Here is a 21,098-nt window from a genome sequence, read left to right as displayed (position 1 = left end):
GGGTCCTAAAAATCAAGAAAAACAGAATATTCTGGATTATTCGTAAGAATTGGCAGGTGTGCATATATATGCATGTAGTATGTACCCAGGCCTTAGGAATAAAAAGAGAATTACTAAGAATAATTAAAGCTGCAATCAACACCCCTAGCAGAGTTGGGGTAATTGAAGCACCTTGCATGGTGGATGTTATGTGTGCTATAAAAAAATATCAAATTTTATTATTAAATCATAATTAAACTGGTAAACACCCTTTTTCTTTGGAAGAAATCGGAAGAACAGTTGATTGACAAGACTAGGACTTCAACATCGGGAAAGTATTGGACAATCTATTTAATTTATTAATGAAATATCTTATATTAGGTACTCGATCACCTGTTGATATCGAATTCCTGTCAGAAATTACATAAACTTCCTCATTGTACACATTTTTAAACCATAACTTCTTGTTAAGTTAAGTACCATGCTTTCTGATGTATACTGTTGTATGTACCGTGCGGATGCATAATAATTTAGCTATCAAAAGAGACAATAGCACATTTTAATACAAAACACATACAAATACACAGTACTTTGCTGTAAACACCAACACCACCGGAACTCCTAACAGTCTAATCATCATCCATATCCCTCGTGTTGGGGTCACTTTTCGCACCATCAACTTCAAACTATTTGTTTCGCAAAACAAACCGAATTGAGTACCAAAAAAAAATATGATGCAAACAGTTTTTGTTGTGACAGTTACAAACGAGACCTATTTTTTCCATTGTGTATACTCGTATCCCACTTTTCCCACATTGGTTTTTACCACGATGATATCATCAACTCTCTATCTGATAGAGAAAAGCAATTATCAATGAACAATGAAAGTCTGTGGAAATTAAATGTGTTGCAATATCTATATGCACCCATGTGGAAACATTTCTTTTCTTCATATTAATGAAAAAACTATAGGCATGATATGAGACATATGTTGTGAACAGTTGAACATCACTGTGTGAACATCCCATAGATGTATAATACACACACAGTCAAATGTGGAAATGTATCCACATGTATTTTATTGAATTAAGGTAAATTAAAGAGCCAGCTACATATCGTCCTTGTTTTCACGAAGTGACGGTAGTAAGGAAAATCGTCACGCAAAGTGAATGCAATTTTTTTTCACTACCGTCACTTCGTGAAAACAGCGATGATATATATTCCATTTTCCCTTGTTAAGAAAAGCTTTGTTGAGAATCAAACCATCATATATATATACCGTGCAATCTACCATTTTGAAAACATTTCTTGATTTCGTCAATGTAGGGTACAAATGTGAAGAATGATCGGCAATTATTAACAGGGGAATAATAATAATAATAATATGAGATTCCCTTTTTTCCCCTTTTAGTAATCAAGCAATATAAAATATTTTGTCTTATTCTCAAACTTAAATGTACTCTGTAAACTTATTTGATTACGAACATACTGTACTTGTCAGTACTTTGTTACTTGTATGATTCGTTTGTTTTATTATATATTGTATTAGTGTATGGTTTATATATGTCATTTAATTTGTGGATATTTGAGTGGAAAATAAATCAAATTGAATCAAAATCAAATATGTCCTCTTTAAACAGGGAAGCTTCATCAGTATTAATACTGTTGTTCCTAAGGGCCCTGCACTCTATTACCCCTGCGTTAGCTACCACGAGAAGGTGCTCAAGCATTCTAGGATTTCCATCCTAGTATACTGGGTACCCATTTACTACACCTGGGTGGAGAGCGGCAAAAGTAGACTAATATCTTGCCAAAGGATATTAGTGCCGCAGATGGACTCGAACCCTGAACCATGTGATTCACAGTCCAGTGACATAACCACTAGACCACGACATGACTTTGGCAAAAGGGTGAAGCTAATTGATGAGTTCACACATGATTTGGTCCGGTAAAGTGAAACAGCCTAAAGCCAATTGTTTTCTGCCAACGGGACCACTCATTCATATTTCAACATAGCCAATACCAAGAAAAAAAGGAAATCAATTATCAAAAGTATGAGTATTATGTGGTGAGCATGTTCATATCATAGGCATGTGAGGTTTCTAACTTCCTTCCTTTTGTCCTAAAACATTTTATTATTGTCTTAAAATCAGTTAAGAGAAAATATACAAACATACACTGTACATACATATATATATATATAGCGCATTTACATAAACATGCTCAAAATTTGTAATGATTTGATTTGTATTTCCTGTTCTACCGATTGCGTAATAGTGAAATACTTTTGTGTGCCCATGTACCCATTTCTGTGTATAGTTTGTATGATTTCAGGATAAAATCAATTTCTTTTCATTTTGGTTCATTCCAAACCTCACAGTATACATAAAATCTTATGTATAATATACATAATCAGTGTTTCCCGATTGCTTTCAGACTGTTTCTTTCATAATGGAATTGCACAACCAGAGCTACAGGCTCGTTGACCTTCCTTTAAGCAAACATCTAAATGAGAACTGGCAAGGAAACATGATACGATATGGGGGTTTCACACTCAAACAAATTGAAACGGAAATGGAACATTAGTAATAAGTAGACAGGGGCGAACTTACTTGGAAAGAAAGCTGCTGAGTGCCAAATGATAATAAGGTCATTTGACAAGATAACAAACAGAAACATTATGTTGAGGTCTTTTTTGTTTCTCTTTTTTTTTTGCCTAATCATGCTCACGATCATTAATGCTACATGTGTTTCGCCAGCTGTGTTTTTGAAGGATGGAGGACGGGGTATTGCAATTGTTTATGCCAAAACATAATCCTCATGTTTAAGGTTTCCTGTACGTCATCTCGTGTTAACATTTCCAAACATGACTTGCAGTCCTTTAAATCAAGGCCTCTTCTGTGTCTGTGTGTAGTGTTGCCTACATTTTATTTCTTTAAAGTTGCTTAAGCGTGGGTATAGAGGGCAGCACACGGACGTACACACGAGAGCATAATACCCATTGGCTCAGTGTTATGTAGTGATCGGGAGTGATCGCCAAGTTGCCTACTTCACGAACGACTATATACCCATGCACAAACATCTTTAAGGGGGGGGGGGGGGGATTCAACCTCTAAATTCCTCTCATGAAGTAAGAGCTGATAAGATATAATGTGATTAAAATCCAATTAAATAAATCTTGATGAAGCTTGATTGAATTAAATTGATTAAATGGCAATTACAGAGTTCCGACATTCTGTATAAAGATAAATAGAGATGCTGTGTGTTTTAGACAACCTTCGGTGGGCTTCGTGGTGAGAATGTGTTAATTCAAAATGCCTCCACGCATAGATTAAAATAAGGACATGGAACATGACTTCAATAAAAAATAACATTACATGGCCTCGGATTAACTTTCATTTAATCATCTGACAACTACCGCATTCATCATTCACATCCAATTATCTCAAATAAATTGCTATTTCCTGGCCGCAAAACAAATGATTTACAGAATGTTTCTTGATAATCCCGTTTCATTTTTCCTGTCACATCCTTGAGCTAAACCACATCGACTTTTTTCTTTTTTTCTCCTTTCTAAAACTACAGATTAAAAGATCTTGAAAATCCGGGATTAACTATTTCATGATGGATATATCACAGTGCAAAAGGATTTAAGACTTATCTTAATTTGGTTACGTTTCTAGAATTGTTCACATTAGAAAAGGAAAAAGGAAACCTAATTCAATTCATGTTACACCTACTTTGCAATGTGATAACAAAAGAGAATCATTAGATTATGATAGTTGTGGTTTTTTGTTGTTGTTAGGTTTGTTGTCATTTTGTTTCATTTTGGTTTATTTCATTTGTTAAAACCTGGGTCCTGTCATATAAAAAGATGCGATTAATCGCAACTATTTTGCAATAAGCCAGTTCACGGTTGCAGTCTGAGCATGAGCAGATAAAGGTCATTGCAGAACAAATTTTGAAATACACGGAGACGAAATACTGGATAACGTGCTTATGAAAGTTATGTAATCATTATTCATTAATGCACAAGCAGTGCATTCCATGATACATAGGTGGAAGTATTCTTTGAAAAGGGGAAACACAGGTTATTTATATAGCACCTCCATCGCTGTCAACCTCCAGAACAGAAAATCAGTAATCACAAGGCTCAAAATCAGTAATTTGGGGTATAAATCAGTAATTTCTTATGCGGCGCTATGAATCTAAAAAAACGACACGCCAACACTGCGCGGACGCATGATTATCTGAAATTTTTGGTGATTTTACTCACACAAAGATGTTAAGTATTGAATTTCAGGTCATCACAACACAGTTTATCATGAAAAATGGCTCCTATTCACAGCACTCGCTACGATAAATCATATTTAATTCATTAAAAAAAAAAAATAAAAAAAAAAAAAAAAAAAAAAAAAAAAAAAATCTTTTTTTTTTTTTTTTTTTTTTAAATCCGTAATTTGAGACAACATTCCGTAATGGTCGTTAATTTCCGTACCAATTACGGAAAATCCGTACTAGTTGGCAGCTCTGGGCATCTGATTGGCTGAGAGCAAACTTGATATCAATAACAAGTTACAAGCTACTGTTATAAGCTACTGAAATCGTGGCATCTGATTGGCTGAGAGCAAACTTGATATCAATAACAAGTTACAAGCTACTGTTATAAGCTACTGAAATCGTGGCATCTGATTGGCTGAGAGCAAACTTGATATCAATAACAAGTTACAAGCTACTGTTATAAGCTCCTGAAATCGTGGCATCTGATTGGCTGAGAGCAAACTTGATATCAATAACAAGTTACAAGCTACTGTTATAAGCTACTGAAATCATGGCATCTGATTGGCTGAGAGCAAACTTGATATCAATAACAAGTTACAAGCTACTGTTATAAGCTACTGAAATCAAGGCATCTGATTGGCTGAGAGCAAACTTGATATCAATAACAAGTTACAAGCTACTGTTATAAGCTCCTGAAATCGTGGCATCTGATTGGCTGAGAGCAAACTTGATATCAATAACAAGTTACAAGCTACTGTTATAAGCTACTGAAATCATGGCATCTGATTGGCTGAGAGCAAACTTGATATCAATAACAAGTTACAAGCTACTGTTATAAGCTAATGAAATCAAGGCATCTGATTGGCTGAGAGCAAACTTGATATCAATAACAAGTTACAAGCTACTGTTATAAGCTACTGAAATCAAGGCATCTGATTGGAAGAGAGCAAACTTGATATCAATAACAAGTTACAAGCTACTGTTATAAGCTAATGAAATCAAGGCATCTGATTGGCTGAGAGCAAACTTGATATCAATAACAAGTTACAAGCTACTGTTATAAGCTACTGAAATCGTGGCATCTGATTGGCTGAGAGCAAACTTGATATCAATAACAAGTTACAAGCTACTGTGATAAGCTACTGAAATCATGGCATCTGATTGGCTGAGAGCAAACTTGATATCAATAACAAGTTACAAGCTACTGTTATAAGCTACTGAAATCATGGCATCTGATTGGCTGAGAGCAAATTTGTCATAGAAATTTAGCATTTGTTAATGATAACAAGTTTCATGAAACAGGCCCCTGGACTGCTTTTCAGGCACTTACCCCTGTAGCTGTTATCAAATGCCACTGCTTGCTCCGGTGTGTTGCTTACATCACTTAATGTGGAGAGACTTTGGGCAAAGATTTGACCTGCAAAAGAAAACAAAACATAATGATTATTCTAGATTTAAACGTTTTTTTTCACTTTGTGTATATAATATTAAAATCTTCATAAGAGCACGACATAAAAAATAATGTATCGTGGCCATGTTTCTTTCAAATTAACAGTACAGGTAGCCAGTGTTGTCTCATCGACTTATAAGTCGTGGTTCTAGTGAATTCAATTCTCAGTGAACTTTACACGAGTCCCATCGGCTTTGGGTCTCATCGACCATCAGTCTTGTGGATTTGTAGCCTAACTATAGCCTTAGATCTATATCTAATTACAATGAAAGAGCCCCCCCCCCCTCCCATTACCAACCTTTAATAGCAAACTAATCTAATAGAAAGCAGAAAAATCAGAAGTACACTGCTGAAAGTTTGAACCAAATCAGACACAAGATAAGAAAGTTATGAATGGTTGAAAATTGTTATCACTAAAAGGTACGGGGATTCCAAATTGGCTGAATCAGTAATGTCACTGTTTCGTAGTGACTGACACTTCCTATTTGGCACCAGGTTTAAAGTTTAGCAGAGTGCGGCCCTATGAGTCCTGTGTGTATCACAAGCCCACTTTTTGCTAAACTGTCATCGCTTGTGTTTCTTTATATGACCATTGACAATATTCTATTGTGGTATGAAAGGGTCTACTATAATCATCAAAGTTTCTGGGCCTGTAGTCAATTCCATACTTAAGTTTGAAATATGAGTGTTTTACTTAGTCTTCTGCTTAGATAAAGTACTTAACCAAGTTTGGTATTCAGTTCAAACTTTTCGCCAAGTATTTTACCCTTAATTTATTTTGCTATAGTAAATATTTTATTTAAATTTTGTCTTATGTATGTAAAAGTCTAAAATGCGATTTGAATACAAGATTAGTAAAGTTCTTAGCTTAGCAATTTACTTAGTAAATTCTTTACTTATTCTAAGTATTGAATTGAATACCGTTTCTGATCCTTACCTTGTAAATAGTAGCTTCCAGGAGCTCCCATGACCAATGTACTGTTATCCTGTAACCAAAGAGATCTCAAGGAAATTAATATAAGAATCATTATCTTCCTCCTCCTCCCCTCTACAATTAAATGCTGAATAAGTATGTCACCAGGAGAGAAAGAGAAAGAGAGAGAGAGAGAAAGAGAAAGAGAGAGAGAGAGAGAGAGAGAGAGACAGACAGATATATATAGACAGACAAAGAGAGAGAAAGAGAGAGAAAGAGAGAGAGACGGAGAGGGAGAGAGATAGACAGACAGACAAACAGACAGAGAGAAAGAGAGAGAGGCAGACAGACAGACAGAGAGAAAGAGAGAAAGGCAGACAGACAAACAGACAGAGACACAAAGAGAGAGACACACACACAAAGAAAGTGACATACAAATTTAACATAGCCATTATTGAGAGAGGAGAAAAAATCCTACAGTGACATTCCTGTTTGCATGGTATGGAACGTTCTCATAAGTTTATGCTTTCTTTTAGTCATGTTTGCATTGATTTGACCATAAAACCAAAGGCAATGAAAACATATTTCAGTTTAGATAAGGATAAAACAATAACATAAGGTGAGCATGCAGGCTTGAAGGTGGCACATTGATTAGAAATAAAAACCATTTTGTTTGTTTTGGATTTTAAAAAATCCTGAAAGGATAATTTTTTATTTGCCTCGACTATGAAACCAAAGTCCTTAATAAATGACACATATTTGTAAAGCTTAGACCCTCCTCTTTCATTTGATGCAACTCATATGATGCATATTTCACCCATGAGTGATTAAAAGCAATATGAAGAAAGGGTACCAAAAAGTCATTTGGCGAAAGGTGTCTGAATTTTTAAAAGAGAAAATCACAATTCCAGACAGTTCATTTTCTGCCCTTTCATATGACACCTCAATCAGGAAAAATGAGCCAGGAATAACAAAGTTCTGTTTGTTTAAAGTAATGCTTGCATTTCCAAAATGTTATTAGACAAATTCGTTTTCACTGGCTGCCTGCTGTAGCAACAAACAGAGTTGACAAAAGACTTTAGGCATGGCTGATCGTGAAGTCTGCATGAAGTCTTTCATCTTCTTTGTTGTTAGGGCAGCCAGCCAGTGGAACGGATTTGTTTAATAAAATTATGGACATGGGTCTTCATTCCAATAGCATGGAATACTTACGCTTGGTATTTGTGCACTGAATCCAGCTTGACAATGGGTGATCTTATCAAATCCAAACAGCTCTCCTGCAAAACAAGAACAAAAAACAATTCAATTAAATGACTCCTGTCAAAATGTTCAATGTTATGCCCAAGTCACAAAGCTGAATTAACTTTAAGACCGACTGATGATAAAACACATCCAAAATATCATTGCAACTGAATATAATGTAGTTTTAGTTCTGTCTACTTTCGACCTGGGGAGTGTTTCACTAAGACTAAGATGGACTTTAAGTCGGACTTAACTACGGCAGGCCATTCATGCCACTGGTTGCTCTCAGCATTATGACCGTTAGATAATCTTTTTCCCCCTCAATGATGAACTATCACAAAAAGTAAATTCTGTGGATTTATGACCATGATTTGTACGTCCCTTGAGAGACTAATGCCAGTCAATGGTGAGAGAAAACAGTGGCATGAAGGGCCTGCCATAGTTAAGTTCAACTTAAAGTTGATCTTAGTTTTTTGAAGCACTCCCCTGATTTTAGATTTCTTGGTTTGACTAATGTATAAAAACTGACAGAAAGCAGAGGGGTAAGGAAGATCTGGGAAACAGAGAAGAAGAAATGACTTGAATGAATATTCCTCTTAAGAAAATCTTACTTTTGATTTATCATTATTGATTTACCAATGGAAGCCATTGGACGGAATTTTGTTCACCGTCTTTTTAGCAGCAGTTTTATGCAAATTTTCCAAAGTCATTTGCATAAGAAGAAATATGAACAAATCCAAATTCCTACAGTAAGGGTTGTATTCACCCCAAAGAGGGATATGCCTGATACATGAGTTACAGGTTGTTTTGTTCATCTCATCCCAGTCAGTGTCCCTAATTGAGTACGAGTCTAATTAACGATGGATGTAGACTGTAACGAGACATGCCAGCTAATCTAAGATGTCATGGTTAATTAGGGGGAGAATCAAGTGCCTACACATTTTTCTAATGCACTACATGCCCCTACTTTAAAAACCTGCAGAGTCACTAAATAAAAAAAATATCACTTATTTCTTAGGTCCTTCAAGAATTTTCTTTCTTTCTTTGTTGTTGGGGGGGGGGGGACCTGATATTTCACTTGATGGATTTTTTAAAAGTAAGATCAACTTCTTTTTTTTTGAGGGGGGGGGGGCATTTGTTTGTTTGCTTTTTTGGCTGGTCATAAATGTTTAAAATGTTAAGTATTGTATCTTTAAAGGTAAAGACCAGTATTGAAAACGCTATGTTTTGACTAATACATGATGATAAACATTTTGCCGGGAAACCGCCTACTAATTGATATATTTGGTAAATTAGTTTATCTACATGGTCTGTGAGAGATAAACGCATGTGTCGCGCACGTGTGCATATAGTCCCTTATACATCTTTCTGTGTACAGTGCTTGTAACTTTCCGAAGACTGGCATATTTCGTATCAGTTTGATAATTCCAGAACCTTGCAGTACACACCAATACTTATATGCTAGATGATCAACCTTTTTTTTTTTTTCTGATCGATTCCACAACGTTTCTTTCACAATGCAATCGCATGACCATAACTGGTCTTAACCTTTAAACATATACACTCTCTGGGTAGAAAAAACAATGAAATTCTAATTTATAATACAAACTTCAAGCTCCTTAAAAAATGTTTTTCAAAGGTTCTAATCTGTCATCCCAGATTCATTGCAAGACAGTGAGACATGGTAGTTTACTCCCTATCGGGTATTTGCTCTATAAAATTACAAAGGTGTTGTGATTGTTTGAGGCAGCTAGTACAACACAAGGCTTTTCATACTTAAATATCACCTTGTTATGCTTTCATTTTTTGGCACCATTGTGTGATCCCCCAATAGTCAGACAAAGAACTGTCATATCTTGATTCCGATGAATGACATCTAACCTTCATACTTGGCAGTAATAAATAGTGTGTTGTGCACACAACTTCAAAGCTCAATGCCGTCAACAATTGTGTTTTGACGATACACAATTGGAAACGCGAGTATTTTTTTAACAGGCATGGTATATTTTTGATCAATACAATAATAGAGTTTAGTCAAAACAAGTCTGGCATTATTCTATCATCACTGAGGCATAAAGAATGCATTCTATAGCACAAAAAAAACGGTAATTTTCCTGCAATTTTCATGAATGTAGCTAAACTCTCTTTGTATCTACATGTATGCCTCTAATGGAAACATGTGACCTTCGATGCTATGTCTGAATAATTGGTATCGTACTTGGTATTGTTTTGCGACAATGTTATAGAAAATGAGATAGAAAGAAGACTGTGTTCTCAAAGAATTAATGATGTGTATTGCAGCTGTAATAACAAGGAAAACATCACGATTCTGTTTTACAAAGAGATGCGATTGATCCAGATTGATCGCAATTCCTCCAGTCCTTTGCAAACTACAAACTCCTATCTCTTTAACACAAAGTAGCAATAGATATTAAGTTGCCATCGATGTGAATCGATTGTAACTCTATGTAAAACAGGCCCAAGAAGTAACAATGAATCATTCTTCCATTTCTGCACACAATATTTACTGAAGAATTTCATGACAAACAAACAAAAAGTTGTTGTTGTCCTTGTTGGTTTATTGAGATAAAACAAATCTTCAAACATGCAGCTAACAGCTGAAATTGTTCAATTTGCAGAGAAAAAAAGTAGACGGCATAAAGATACCTTGATAACACATTGAAAGATATTGACAAATGAACAAGTATTGTGTATATTTGCACGCAATTTACAAGTTTCATTATCAATATAATTATTATGATATAATTGCCATTTGTTTTGAGTAAATGAGAACTAATAATTTACAGGTTTATTGCAACAATGACGGAGTAGGTAGCCCACATTTGTGATCTAGCTCCTTAATAATCATAACAATAAATTAAATTCTTAATCGAGCTTGGATGGATTGAGGATATACTTACTATCTGTGCTCTGGCACGGGGAGTAGTTCACAAAGTTGGTGAAATCGGAGTGTCCGACGAAACACGTTCCCGTCGGCTCACGTTCCTTGTCGGTGGGGGAACTAGTGGAAGTCTGAAGCCAGACTAGTCGAGGAGCACAAGCCTAGATGAATAGAATCAAAACAAGAGTAAGGAGATGCGATGGCTCAGCAGTAGAGCAGCGGTCACATAAGGTCCTGGGTTCGAAACCAAGCTGATGCCCAAGTGCCCTTAGGTAAGGCATTAATGCTCATTAACAACTCAGTCAGTTGGTCTCCTGGTTGCTTACTTACAACCATACACATGTTTTCTTAGCAGTCCGGTAAAACAAACAAACATTAAGGACAAAATTATAAAATGACAATGATATTTTTTGGTTATCCAAGTCTTGTATAAGCCAACCTCTGTTCTTGTTACTTTTAGTCAAAACTCCACATTGTAGGGTTAGGGTTTGGTTCAATAGAGTTGGGTCAAAGATTTAAAATTAGACATTTGATAAGTGTTAGAAAGAGCCTATGAAGAAACTCTCACTTGATCATATACAGGTAACAACTGAAATGTTCATACCCTCACCAAGTTTCAATTTTTTTTAACATGTACAAAATTATTTGTCACCTTCTACATTTCTTGAAAATATGACATATTAAAAAGCTTACATCTAAAAGTATTCAACAAACTTAAGGCCCTAATTCAACCCATCCACCTTTCATTCTTGAGTTGTTAATGTCATACAACTCCTTTTACAGATTTCAAGGCACTGATTGAAAATAATTTTCATTTTATTTACCCCAATTTGATATTTTAAGAATATATTCTTGATCTGGGGAATGTCAATGAATCATAGGGTTAGGGTTAGAGTTCATCCTTCTAAGTTATCAATATAATCAGATTACATGGATGAACAGACTTCCAGACTGAAAACGCCTTACAGGAATGCCTCTAGCACCATCTAATTCGGTTTATAGGCCTGTCTTCATCAGCTCGAGATTGCCAAATAGCCCGCTATTTCTGATTTGGGAAATAATCCTGAAGTTACAAATCGCGTCATCATCAGCTCGAGACTTGACCTTGAAACTGGAAACTCGAGCTCGAGAAATTAGCTCGAGACATTTTGCTTAGCGTTCGGGCGTAGTGCGAGTCTTCGGGCTGAACACGCACTAGACAAATAGCTGGATATTTTGCAAACTAGCCCAAGATATCTTGGGATGATCATCTCGACCGAATATCCCGCTTATTGCAACTTCGGGCTGATGAAGATGTAAATTAACTGGATAATTTGCAATCTTCAAATAGCGGGATATTTGGCAATCTCGAGCTGATGATGACAGGCCTTATCTGAAGCATATAATTGTGTGGTTTCTTACCAGGATGCGGCCGTCAGGTCCCGAGCTTGCCAGCGTAGCTCCGAACCATTGGTTAGACTTGTCCAAGACCTCTGTGTTACCTGTAAGACACAGAGAAAACATAAAAAATATAACATAATTGCATTTTCTTCTGCATTCATGTAGTACACAGTTTTTTATAACAATAATAATATAAAGTACAATAAGTATCTTTCTGACAATGAATCATAAATAAACAAATACATATATATATATAAATTGTTATTTTCAAAAACAAACTGATAAACTGTCATAAATACTAAATTTTCTCAAACATTATAACACATTATAAAATTATTTGCAGAAGAAGGACTGTCATTGTAAGCAGATTGCTTGATAATACCACAGCCCCACACAAAACTAATGAAATAGATTACACATTTATTAAGCAGAAAGCGGAAGATATGTAGATTGATAGATTTATCACAGAGAACATAGGCCTATACATATAATCACATTGTAGTTACTATTTTATTCCTACAAGAATACATACCAGGGTATTAAATTGTGATAAGAACTAAACACAATGTAAACATAATTTTGAATCTCCCATTTTGACAGATGTCTAGTTTTGCAGTTTTGCAGTTTTGCACGGTGTATGGCTTGTCACTAAATAAGTACTACAATACATTAAAATACGGTATGAGGAAATGAGATTTCAAAAGGTGCCTCATGTATGTAAGTGGGTCTACCGGTATACGCAATCAAAGTAATTGTTATTTGTAACTACAGCATATGAACATTCAGTGTCATTTTTAATTTCTTTCATGAAATGTATTTTCCCTCCTAACTAGAACTCAAGATCTACCTAAGATGACCCTTTGCTAAAAATAGTTCTTGATGAATTTGCAGCGATCATCCATCGCAAAGGCCCGTTATTTTAATGTGAACATCCTGAATGTCTTGAGAAGGTCATCAGCACATCTCTAGATGAAATGAGAAGTGACAGAACATCTGAAGTCATTATCCTGGTCCATACACGCTTCAATTAGCTGGACAGTCAAAAGCTACAAGCATGTTCACATGGCACTGCTGTAGTTTAATCTTTTAAATCGATTAAAACTTTAGATTTATCTCAAGGTTTTCAGCTCCAAGATTATCTTGTAGTTTACGACTCTACAGTGGCACTTGTAGTTTAAAACTTGCGGCTAACTTGAAGTTTTAAACCACAAGTGATCTTAAGGTTCGCAAAATAAGTATGGGCTGCAGGAGGGATTCTTACTCAAAGTTATATGTCGTGTGAACACAAACAACTTCAAGATTTTGCCTGTTTGTAGTTACAACAATTAGTTTGATGCAAGTACCGGTAGTTTAAAACTCAGAGTATTTGTTGTGCCATGTTAATGTACCTATCGCTGTTGGTGGGTCATGTTTGAAACCTTAAGGTTTCATTTACACAAAGTTTAAAACTACGACAGTGCCGTGCAAACATAGCTCACAAGAGGGTCCATGTTTTGAGGGAATTACCCTGGAATTTCCTCTTCCCAAAGGAGCTAATTGACACCAGCACCAATATCCAGACACACTGCCTACAGTATGTAGCTTACAAGAGAAATCAATTTCCACCTTCTAATAATAACTTTAGTTTATAGTGCCTGTATTATATTAACCATTACCCTAACCTTAACACTAACCCTACAGTATTTTTTAATAATAATAATAAGAAGAAGAAGAAGAAGAATAAGAAGAAGAAGAAGAAGAAGAAGAAGAAGAAGAAGAGAATGCTATAACAATGATGATGATGACATTAACGGTGCTGTCACTTACGGCACACAAGGACAAAATAGAGAAGAAAGTGGAGTTCAAATGAGTGCTATGTTCTTATGTCAAAAAGATCAAGAAAGGCAAATCTTTTAGCTTAAGCATGGACTTATACCTATAGTTTCAAGTCCACGGCTTAAGTGTTCATGTCTGGTTCCCACATTATCGTTCACCGCAGAATTCTGTGGAAAGGATATCGTGCCTCCTCCTGTATATATAACCACACATGGTAGACTTATCTAAAGAACAGGCTACCGGGTAAGCGTAAAATCATGACCGCACTCTCTACAGTTCCCTTCAACCATTAATATTGAATGGAATTAATGTGTGTGGAATGTATTTTCAAAGGCTAAAAATTTTGCAAACACAGGATTTTTTTGTTCATACTATACTCGTTCATCTACTTTGAAAGGACTCTTTTTCAATATGTCCTTTCTTATTGAAAGTGAATTATCATTCAATGAATATCTTTGATGTGGGCCATTCTGTGCAATTTGTCCAGTACATCATATTTTTTTTGTTTTTGTACACATAATTCATCCCCCCAAAAAAAGAATCTCTAAAAAGGATGCTTTCTGGTAACCCTTCCATTTGTCAAAGTCGTATTGAGAGATTCAAGGATGAAACATGTGGATACATGTCATGTGTCGTACGAGAAACATTGCACGGAATCGCCCACGTTATAAGCCAGTGGGCCTCTGATACCTCTTTTGAATTTAAAAAAATGTTCTAGAAAAGAGAAAAGGCCTAAAAGCTTGCTTGAAGCTGATATAGCAACAACTAAAACAGCATCCACTCTTTGTTTAAAATATTTGATAACTGGTATGGTTGGGGCAGTAGAATTACATCCTACATGTATTCATAATTTCATAAAAGATGAAAATGAAATGTAAGAGCATCACAATTTTCAAACATAGGAATAATGAAATAGAATTACTCCTGACGACTAGATGAAAGTATGTCATCATGAGAGCCTACAATAAAAGGCTTCCATTATAAATGTATCTTCTGATAATGCAAGTTTCTGCTACATATCCATATGTGCACATCTCGAGTCAACATGTTAAAGCCTATCTGCACTAGTTTGGCCAGGAGGGATTAGACCTCCCTGTATGGTCACTGGCAGGTGGATATCTCATCAAATCAGCTCTCAATTAACATAAGAAAGAGAGGATCATGGGGGACCAACGAGTACCGCTTAGGCATTGCTGGCTAAGTAGAGGGCGCAAGTAGATACAAGTAGTGCAGTCCCGCTTTAATTCTCTTCTATACTGTAATGCCCAATGGACACACAACCTGTATGTGCTGTAAACACAGGGCCCCTAAAATAGAAAAATGCTGAATTTCTACACTGCTGCAAGCAAGGAAGGAGCTGCACTACAAATGTACAGTATGTCTGGTCCTGTGGTGGCTTTTTCATACAAACACATATGTTTCGATAGAGAACCTTTTAGCGAATGTGACGTCTGGGGAGCCGTACAGCTGGGGCTCTCATTACCCTCCGATGCCAGGGAATTTCAATGTTGCCCTGAATTATGCACCAAGTTACGGGATGGCGGAAAATACACATCAATTCAATTATTCATCTGCATTCTGGCTGCGTTGTCCTATATTTGAATAATGAGGAATAAGTGAATGCCACTTTGAAGCAGTATGGGAGTAAGCGAGTACAATAATGTGGCTGAATTGTTGTTTACTAGTATTTGTATTTACATTATATACATGCAGGCATTTATAATAGTGTTTGTTATTAAAAAAGGCATGTCCTAAATTGTCACCTGTAGGGAGTGGTACTTCAAAGTGATTTCCATAGTATTAACGGTAATAACAATAATAATTTCTATAGCGCACTTACTGTACATGTACTATTACCCCTGCTTTAGCCTAGCTGCCGTTCCAGCGCTCCAGCATTTCAAGGAATTAATTCCTGCCAGGTACTCATTTATCTCACCTGGGTGGAGTGTCTTAATGTATAGCTGAGTGGTTGGACCATAGTTGTGCCATATAACAATTTCTGTGTGCAGTACATCTCTGATTGAGTCATTTCTTATGAATTTGATAATTGCAAAACTTCACAGTATGTACACCAATTCCAATGTATTGCATAATCAATGTTTTCAAATTGTTACCACTACCAGACAGCTCCTTTCACATTCCTTTTGCATGACCAGAAACCCGTTTCACAAAGCCTTATTCAATGACAAACGACAAAAATCAGTGACAAATCTGCTGATAACCAATCAGAAGCAAGGATTTCAGTAGCTTATAATAAAAACTGTCATTTGTCACTATTGACAAGTTCTGTGAAACACCCCCCAGAACTCACCTTTATCTTTAAAGATTAAGCAATGGTCACATATCAACAATTTGAACAAGATAACAACATAATTGGTTCATGAAGAAAATCAGTGCTGAATATCCACAAGGAAAAACTGGCGAGTACCACTTAGTTTTTTAAAAGATCCATTTTATTGTTATTGTTATCAAAACTTGTATGTAAGTGTGACCTGGCCTTTATGTTTATCTCTACATTGTACATGCCTGAAGTTTGCATGCCTTGCTTGATGCAAAACAGCAAAAGATTATCTTTTCTCACCGATGTTAAACCACTTTTAATCCTATTCTCTCTTTTATACAAAAGCACTTTTCGGCCTTCCCCATTTGAAGAATTTATGAGGCGTTGCTAATCCTTGAGGTATCTGAATATAGGACTACATGTTTGAATGTCCCTTTGGTTGCTTCATTTGATCTTTGTGTTATAAATGAAGAGTGGAGAACCAAGGTTCATTATCCTATATGCTCCAAACAGTTGGTTGTGCTGACCAATTTAATGAATGAATTTAACAAATGAGTTGACATGTATTATATACCATCATCTTCATATCGAAACAGAAAAACTTTGGCATAAAATGCTATGTAATTAACCATAATGCTTTTCTTGCCATCAGTACACTTGCATTTAATCAATGGAGCCTAGTGTTTGGCGATTTACAAGCTACATGTAGGGTAAAATTGAGGATTCCATGCAGAAATTTTCACATAATATTTTTCATTTCGTGACCAGATCTCTTTTGAGCTCTCGGTCCACTCCCCCTTTTTCAAAGTGAAAAATATATCATAATTTGTTTCTGGTAACAAAAATTTAAAAAACTCAAGAAAACATTGCATGCCAATTCTTTACAAAGTTTCCTACATGAACAAAGTCTTAATCTTTAAATTGGTATAAACCAGTGAGGCTGAATCGAAGTGGTGCTTTGTAATTTATACTTTTATAAGTATGTCTCCCCTGATCTTTCTTTCTATCTTTCTTCCTGTTGTTGATCATTTCAAAATAACAGACTTTCACCTTGTCGTCCTGATGTAAACTTTCTGATTAGGGTTGATACTTATAAATGGACAGTTCAAATTTCAAATGAAACTGAAAGAAAAATCGGACATACCTATACATGGCGGCTTACATATCTTTACAAACATGCCAACACAGTGGGTGCAAAGGTAATATCCATTACTCGCTTGGCAAATAGAACGCTACTTAATCTAATTATGTTATATTGCATTTCAATATTGACTGATCAAATTAACTTATCATATTACAACTGCTAAGGCACCCAGTACATTATATTCCTATGTCCGATTGTATCCTTAGGCTTATACACATGTATGTACGGTAGATTAGATGTGCAGAATAAATGCTTGTGATGGTTATATCAATTTAAAAGAAAGAAGAGGAATATACAGCTGATTTCAACAGTGTTATCAAGCTTCTTTATGCCTGGGACTGTACATTGTGCCAAGAAAATACATTACTGCAGTATGTATTCTTTGAAAGAAAGAAGGAAGAGGAATACACAGCTGATTTCAACTGTGTTTATGAGCTTCTCTATACCTGGGACAGTATACATTGTACGTTGTACCAAGAAAATATGTTGTATTTCTTGCCTAAAAGACACGGCGTGCATGTATTTTGAACAACATATGTGACTGACAGATATTAGTCATGACAAACAAAGAAGAGTAGTTTATGATTTAAATTGATTTGATTTATTTTATTTTTCTTTGTGGCCTTTTTCCAATGTTCCAAACTAATTATAACATAATCATGTTAATAAAAAAATAAATACATCATCAATGTAAATCAATTAAATTAAAATACTAACATAAGATAAGGATTGCCACATAAGATAAGCTAAGCTTGAAGGGGTGGTAATCATAAAATTGGCCCAGTCTTGGTAAAGTAACAATCACTGTACACAGAAAGATGTATATGGGACAACACAAACGGTGTCTGAGCTGGCTAGTACTACCTTGTTTTCCTCATCTTTCTATGCTCGTTTCTCAGCCAGTATACATTTTCTTCCAAAATTGTTTGGCACATGACATTTGTTTGTAATCTTGAACATTCAGTGTAAGTTTCGTTAGATTCTGTGAGAATTCATTCTCTTTTTTACCAGAACTCAAGTTTATCTTTAAGCAGTATAATCAAGCTTTTCTATACCTGGGACTGTTATGTACCACAGTGATACTGCAGTAGGCAAAATTTTGCCTTGAGACATGCTCTGAGCAGTCTACTAGTAATAATATGTGTTATTGCCATAGCAAAGGGAAAACAAATACAGCCCAGTTTATCCAGCTATTCTACAGTACATCAGAGATTGTACCTCTGTAATATTCCAGTACATTCAGTCCGATGCTTGCATCGATCTATAGATTGCTTGTACTAGTAATAATGCACTATTTATAATCCATGTATTTTAGCCCCAGTTCATGGAATACTTCACATTGTGATGCGATGTACTGAGGATGAGAGATGGACATTTTTCAATCGCAAGGTTACATTCAGATCACTGCCTGTGGGGATGTAAAAATTCATGATCTATTGGAGGAAAGGAGAGAATTGTCCTGAAAAGCCTAAAGAAATGTCGTAGATCAATCGGTAGGAAGGGTTAGAGGTTAGCATGCATTGCATCTCTAAAGAAAATATTTTTGTCATCTCTTGGAAAAGGGAATATTTGGAAGCCCAAGCATATACTTGAGTTTACATGCAGTCTACACTATAACAATACGCATTTCATCTCTAAAGAAAATATTTTTGTCATCTCTTGGAAAAGGGAATATTTGGAAGCCCAAGCATATACGTAAGTTTACATGCAGTCTACACTATAACAATAATATGTATTTTCTCTCGTTATTCAAAGATCAAGCAATGTACAAATGTTTAAACGTTGAACACAATAACTGCCATTCCTCAGAGAGTTGAATTACATGTAGCCTTTAAAGGGAAATACAACCCTAATAGCAGACTATTCTGATAGAAAGTACAAATATCAGAGCAGTAGACTGATGAAAGTGACTATTCTAGCACATACAGTCAAATCTGCTTTGACCAGTACCACCTGTCTACAAAGACCACATTGTTTAAAGGAACATGTACATAAAGACCACTTGTCTTGTCTCCCCTGGGTGGTCTTTATAGACAGGTTCCACTGTAGTAGAAAGTAAGTGTCAAGCTATCTTTCATTCGGTAGCTACAATGTCTATTGTATTCTTAGAACTACGACATGTATGTCATAAACATGTACTTGACAGTTGACACTGATCATCAACAGACTACCAATGACCAGCATCTATCGACCAAAGTGATTTCATATATTCCACAAAAGTGAAACCTGTGTAATATGTCTTGAGTGGTCAAACAAAGTAATATCATTCCATCTAAAGTGGCATAATTAAATAATGGAGAGGCAATTTAGATAGATAATAGATACTCAAGAAACTTCTGAAGTTACAATACAAAATTATGATACATACATGTACATGTTATTAATTACATGTCACATAAAGAGAACATTAAATATCAAGTGCTTTCCACTCAATACAGAGCAAGTGACAGTATTCACAACTACATGTATGTGCAAAATCATGTATGCAAGAAATTTGTTTGAAATCATCTCACGAACATTAACTTACAAACCTTAAACATAATTTTTTTCTTCTCAATAACAAAAGAGGAGGGAAATGATTATTTTTCTCCCAAGTTATACATTGCATCCATGGACTAATGTACACTGCTCTTTCCTAAGATGTATTTGTAGATGTAGACGTCTACACCATGGATAATATCTCAGAAGGACATGGGAATCTTTAATCACATTGTGACCTTTCTGATAAAAGACCCTTCCTGATAAAAGACTACACAAACATATATTACTACCAAGTACCAACTGAATGAAATGATTGGATTATTGTATTACTTCCAACTGAACTGAATGAAAGGATTAATTTATTCATAACATATTTTAATCAAAATTATGCTCTTTTACATGAAAGAAAAAAAAAATGTCTATGTGGGTTACGGTGCTGCCTAAGTTCTGAGTAAAGTTTGACACATCCTCCCACATTTTTCTTTCTCCGAACCCAACCCAGCAAACATTCTTTTATTTATGACTTTGACCCCTACTCCTGAAGGTCGTGGCAGAATCCAAGTGCACAATCATCAAGGGGGTGAAAAGGTGAACCCCCTCAGGTGGAATGGCAACCCCCCTGTATTACAAATGGAATTTCCCGGGGGAGGGAAGTGTCACATTACGTTCACTTCAAGCAATAAAGTGTCAGAATTAATCTTTCCACAAGTAAGGCCCACTTTGCCACCCTTTGGCTAATTGATTTTATTATGAAATGTGACGTTTTCAAGATTTAGGGCAAATATGAAATTGGAAAACAGGATTCGATTCATTTCACTGTGCTTTGTTATTGTTGTCATATATCATGCTAGAGGGGAAGTGAAAGTGTTACCGACCCGACCCACCCCCTTCAAAATTCATGTCAACATATTTTGAATTATTGAAGCTTTGTTAGCAAATCAAATCAAAACAAAAATAAGAACTAGGTTTAATCCTCATTGGTATACTAACAAATCCGAGACCCCCCCCCCCCCAACCCCTTTAAAGTTCTAGTCAGCCTATTTTCAAATATTGAAGCTTTGTTAGCAACTAAAAATAAAAATGAGGCCTTGGGTTTATCCCACCAGCATATTTACAAATCTTAGAACTGTTTGTGCTAGCTTTGTTGGAAACTTGCTGGCTAACATACTAGCCCCTACAGTGAACAAAAATACACGGGGGCTCAGGGCGAAATAGCCCCCGAAATGCCCA

The 21,098-nt window shown here is 35.7% G+C and overlaps 1 protein-coding gene across 1 annotated transcript in view; it reads right to left on the bottom strand.

Annotated features, from left to right (window-relative positions):
* LOC373206 (alphaP integrin) overlaps nucleotides 1–21,098 on the bottom strand; it is a gene marked incomplete at its 5' end in the record, with an annotated part of 60,705 nt that overhangs the window by 27,606 nt on the left and 12,001 nt on the right. The window contains 5 exon segments of the mRNA NM_214477.1: nucleotides 5,591–5,677; nucleotides 6,648–6,696; nucleotides 7,836–7,900; nucleotides 10,787–10,928; nucleotides 12,169–12,248. Of these exon segments, the coding sequence (NP_999642.1) occupies nucleotides 5,591–5,677; nucleotides 6,648–6,696; nucleotides 7,836–7,900; nucleotides 10,787–10,928; nucleotides 12,169–12,248 (423 nt within the window).

This window comes from Strongylocentrotus purpuratus, unplaced genomic scaffold, assembly GCF_000002235.5.
Source record: "Strongylocentrotus purpuratus isolate Spur 01 unplaced genomic scaffold, Spur_5.0 spur5_scaffold_19, whole genome shotgun sequence".
NCBI classification, from domain to species: Eukaryota; Metazoa; Echinodermata; class Echinoidea; order Camarodonta; family Strongylocentrotidae; genus Strongylocentrotus; species Strongylocentrotus purpuratus.
Note: the sequence above shows the minus strand (reverse complement) of the source record. Positions and strands in the feature narration are given on the sequence as shown.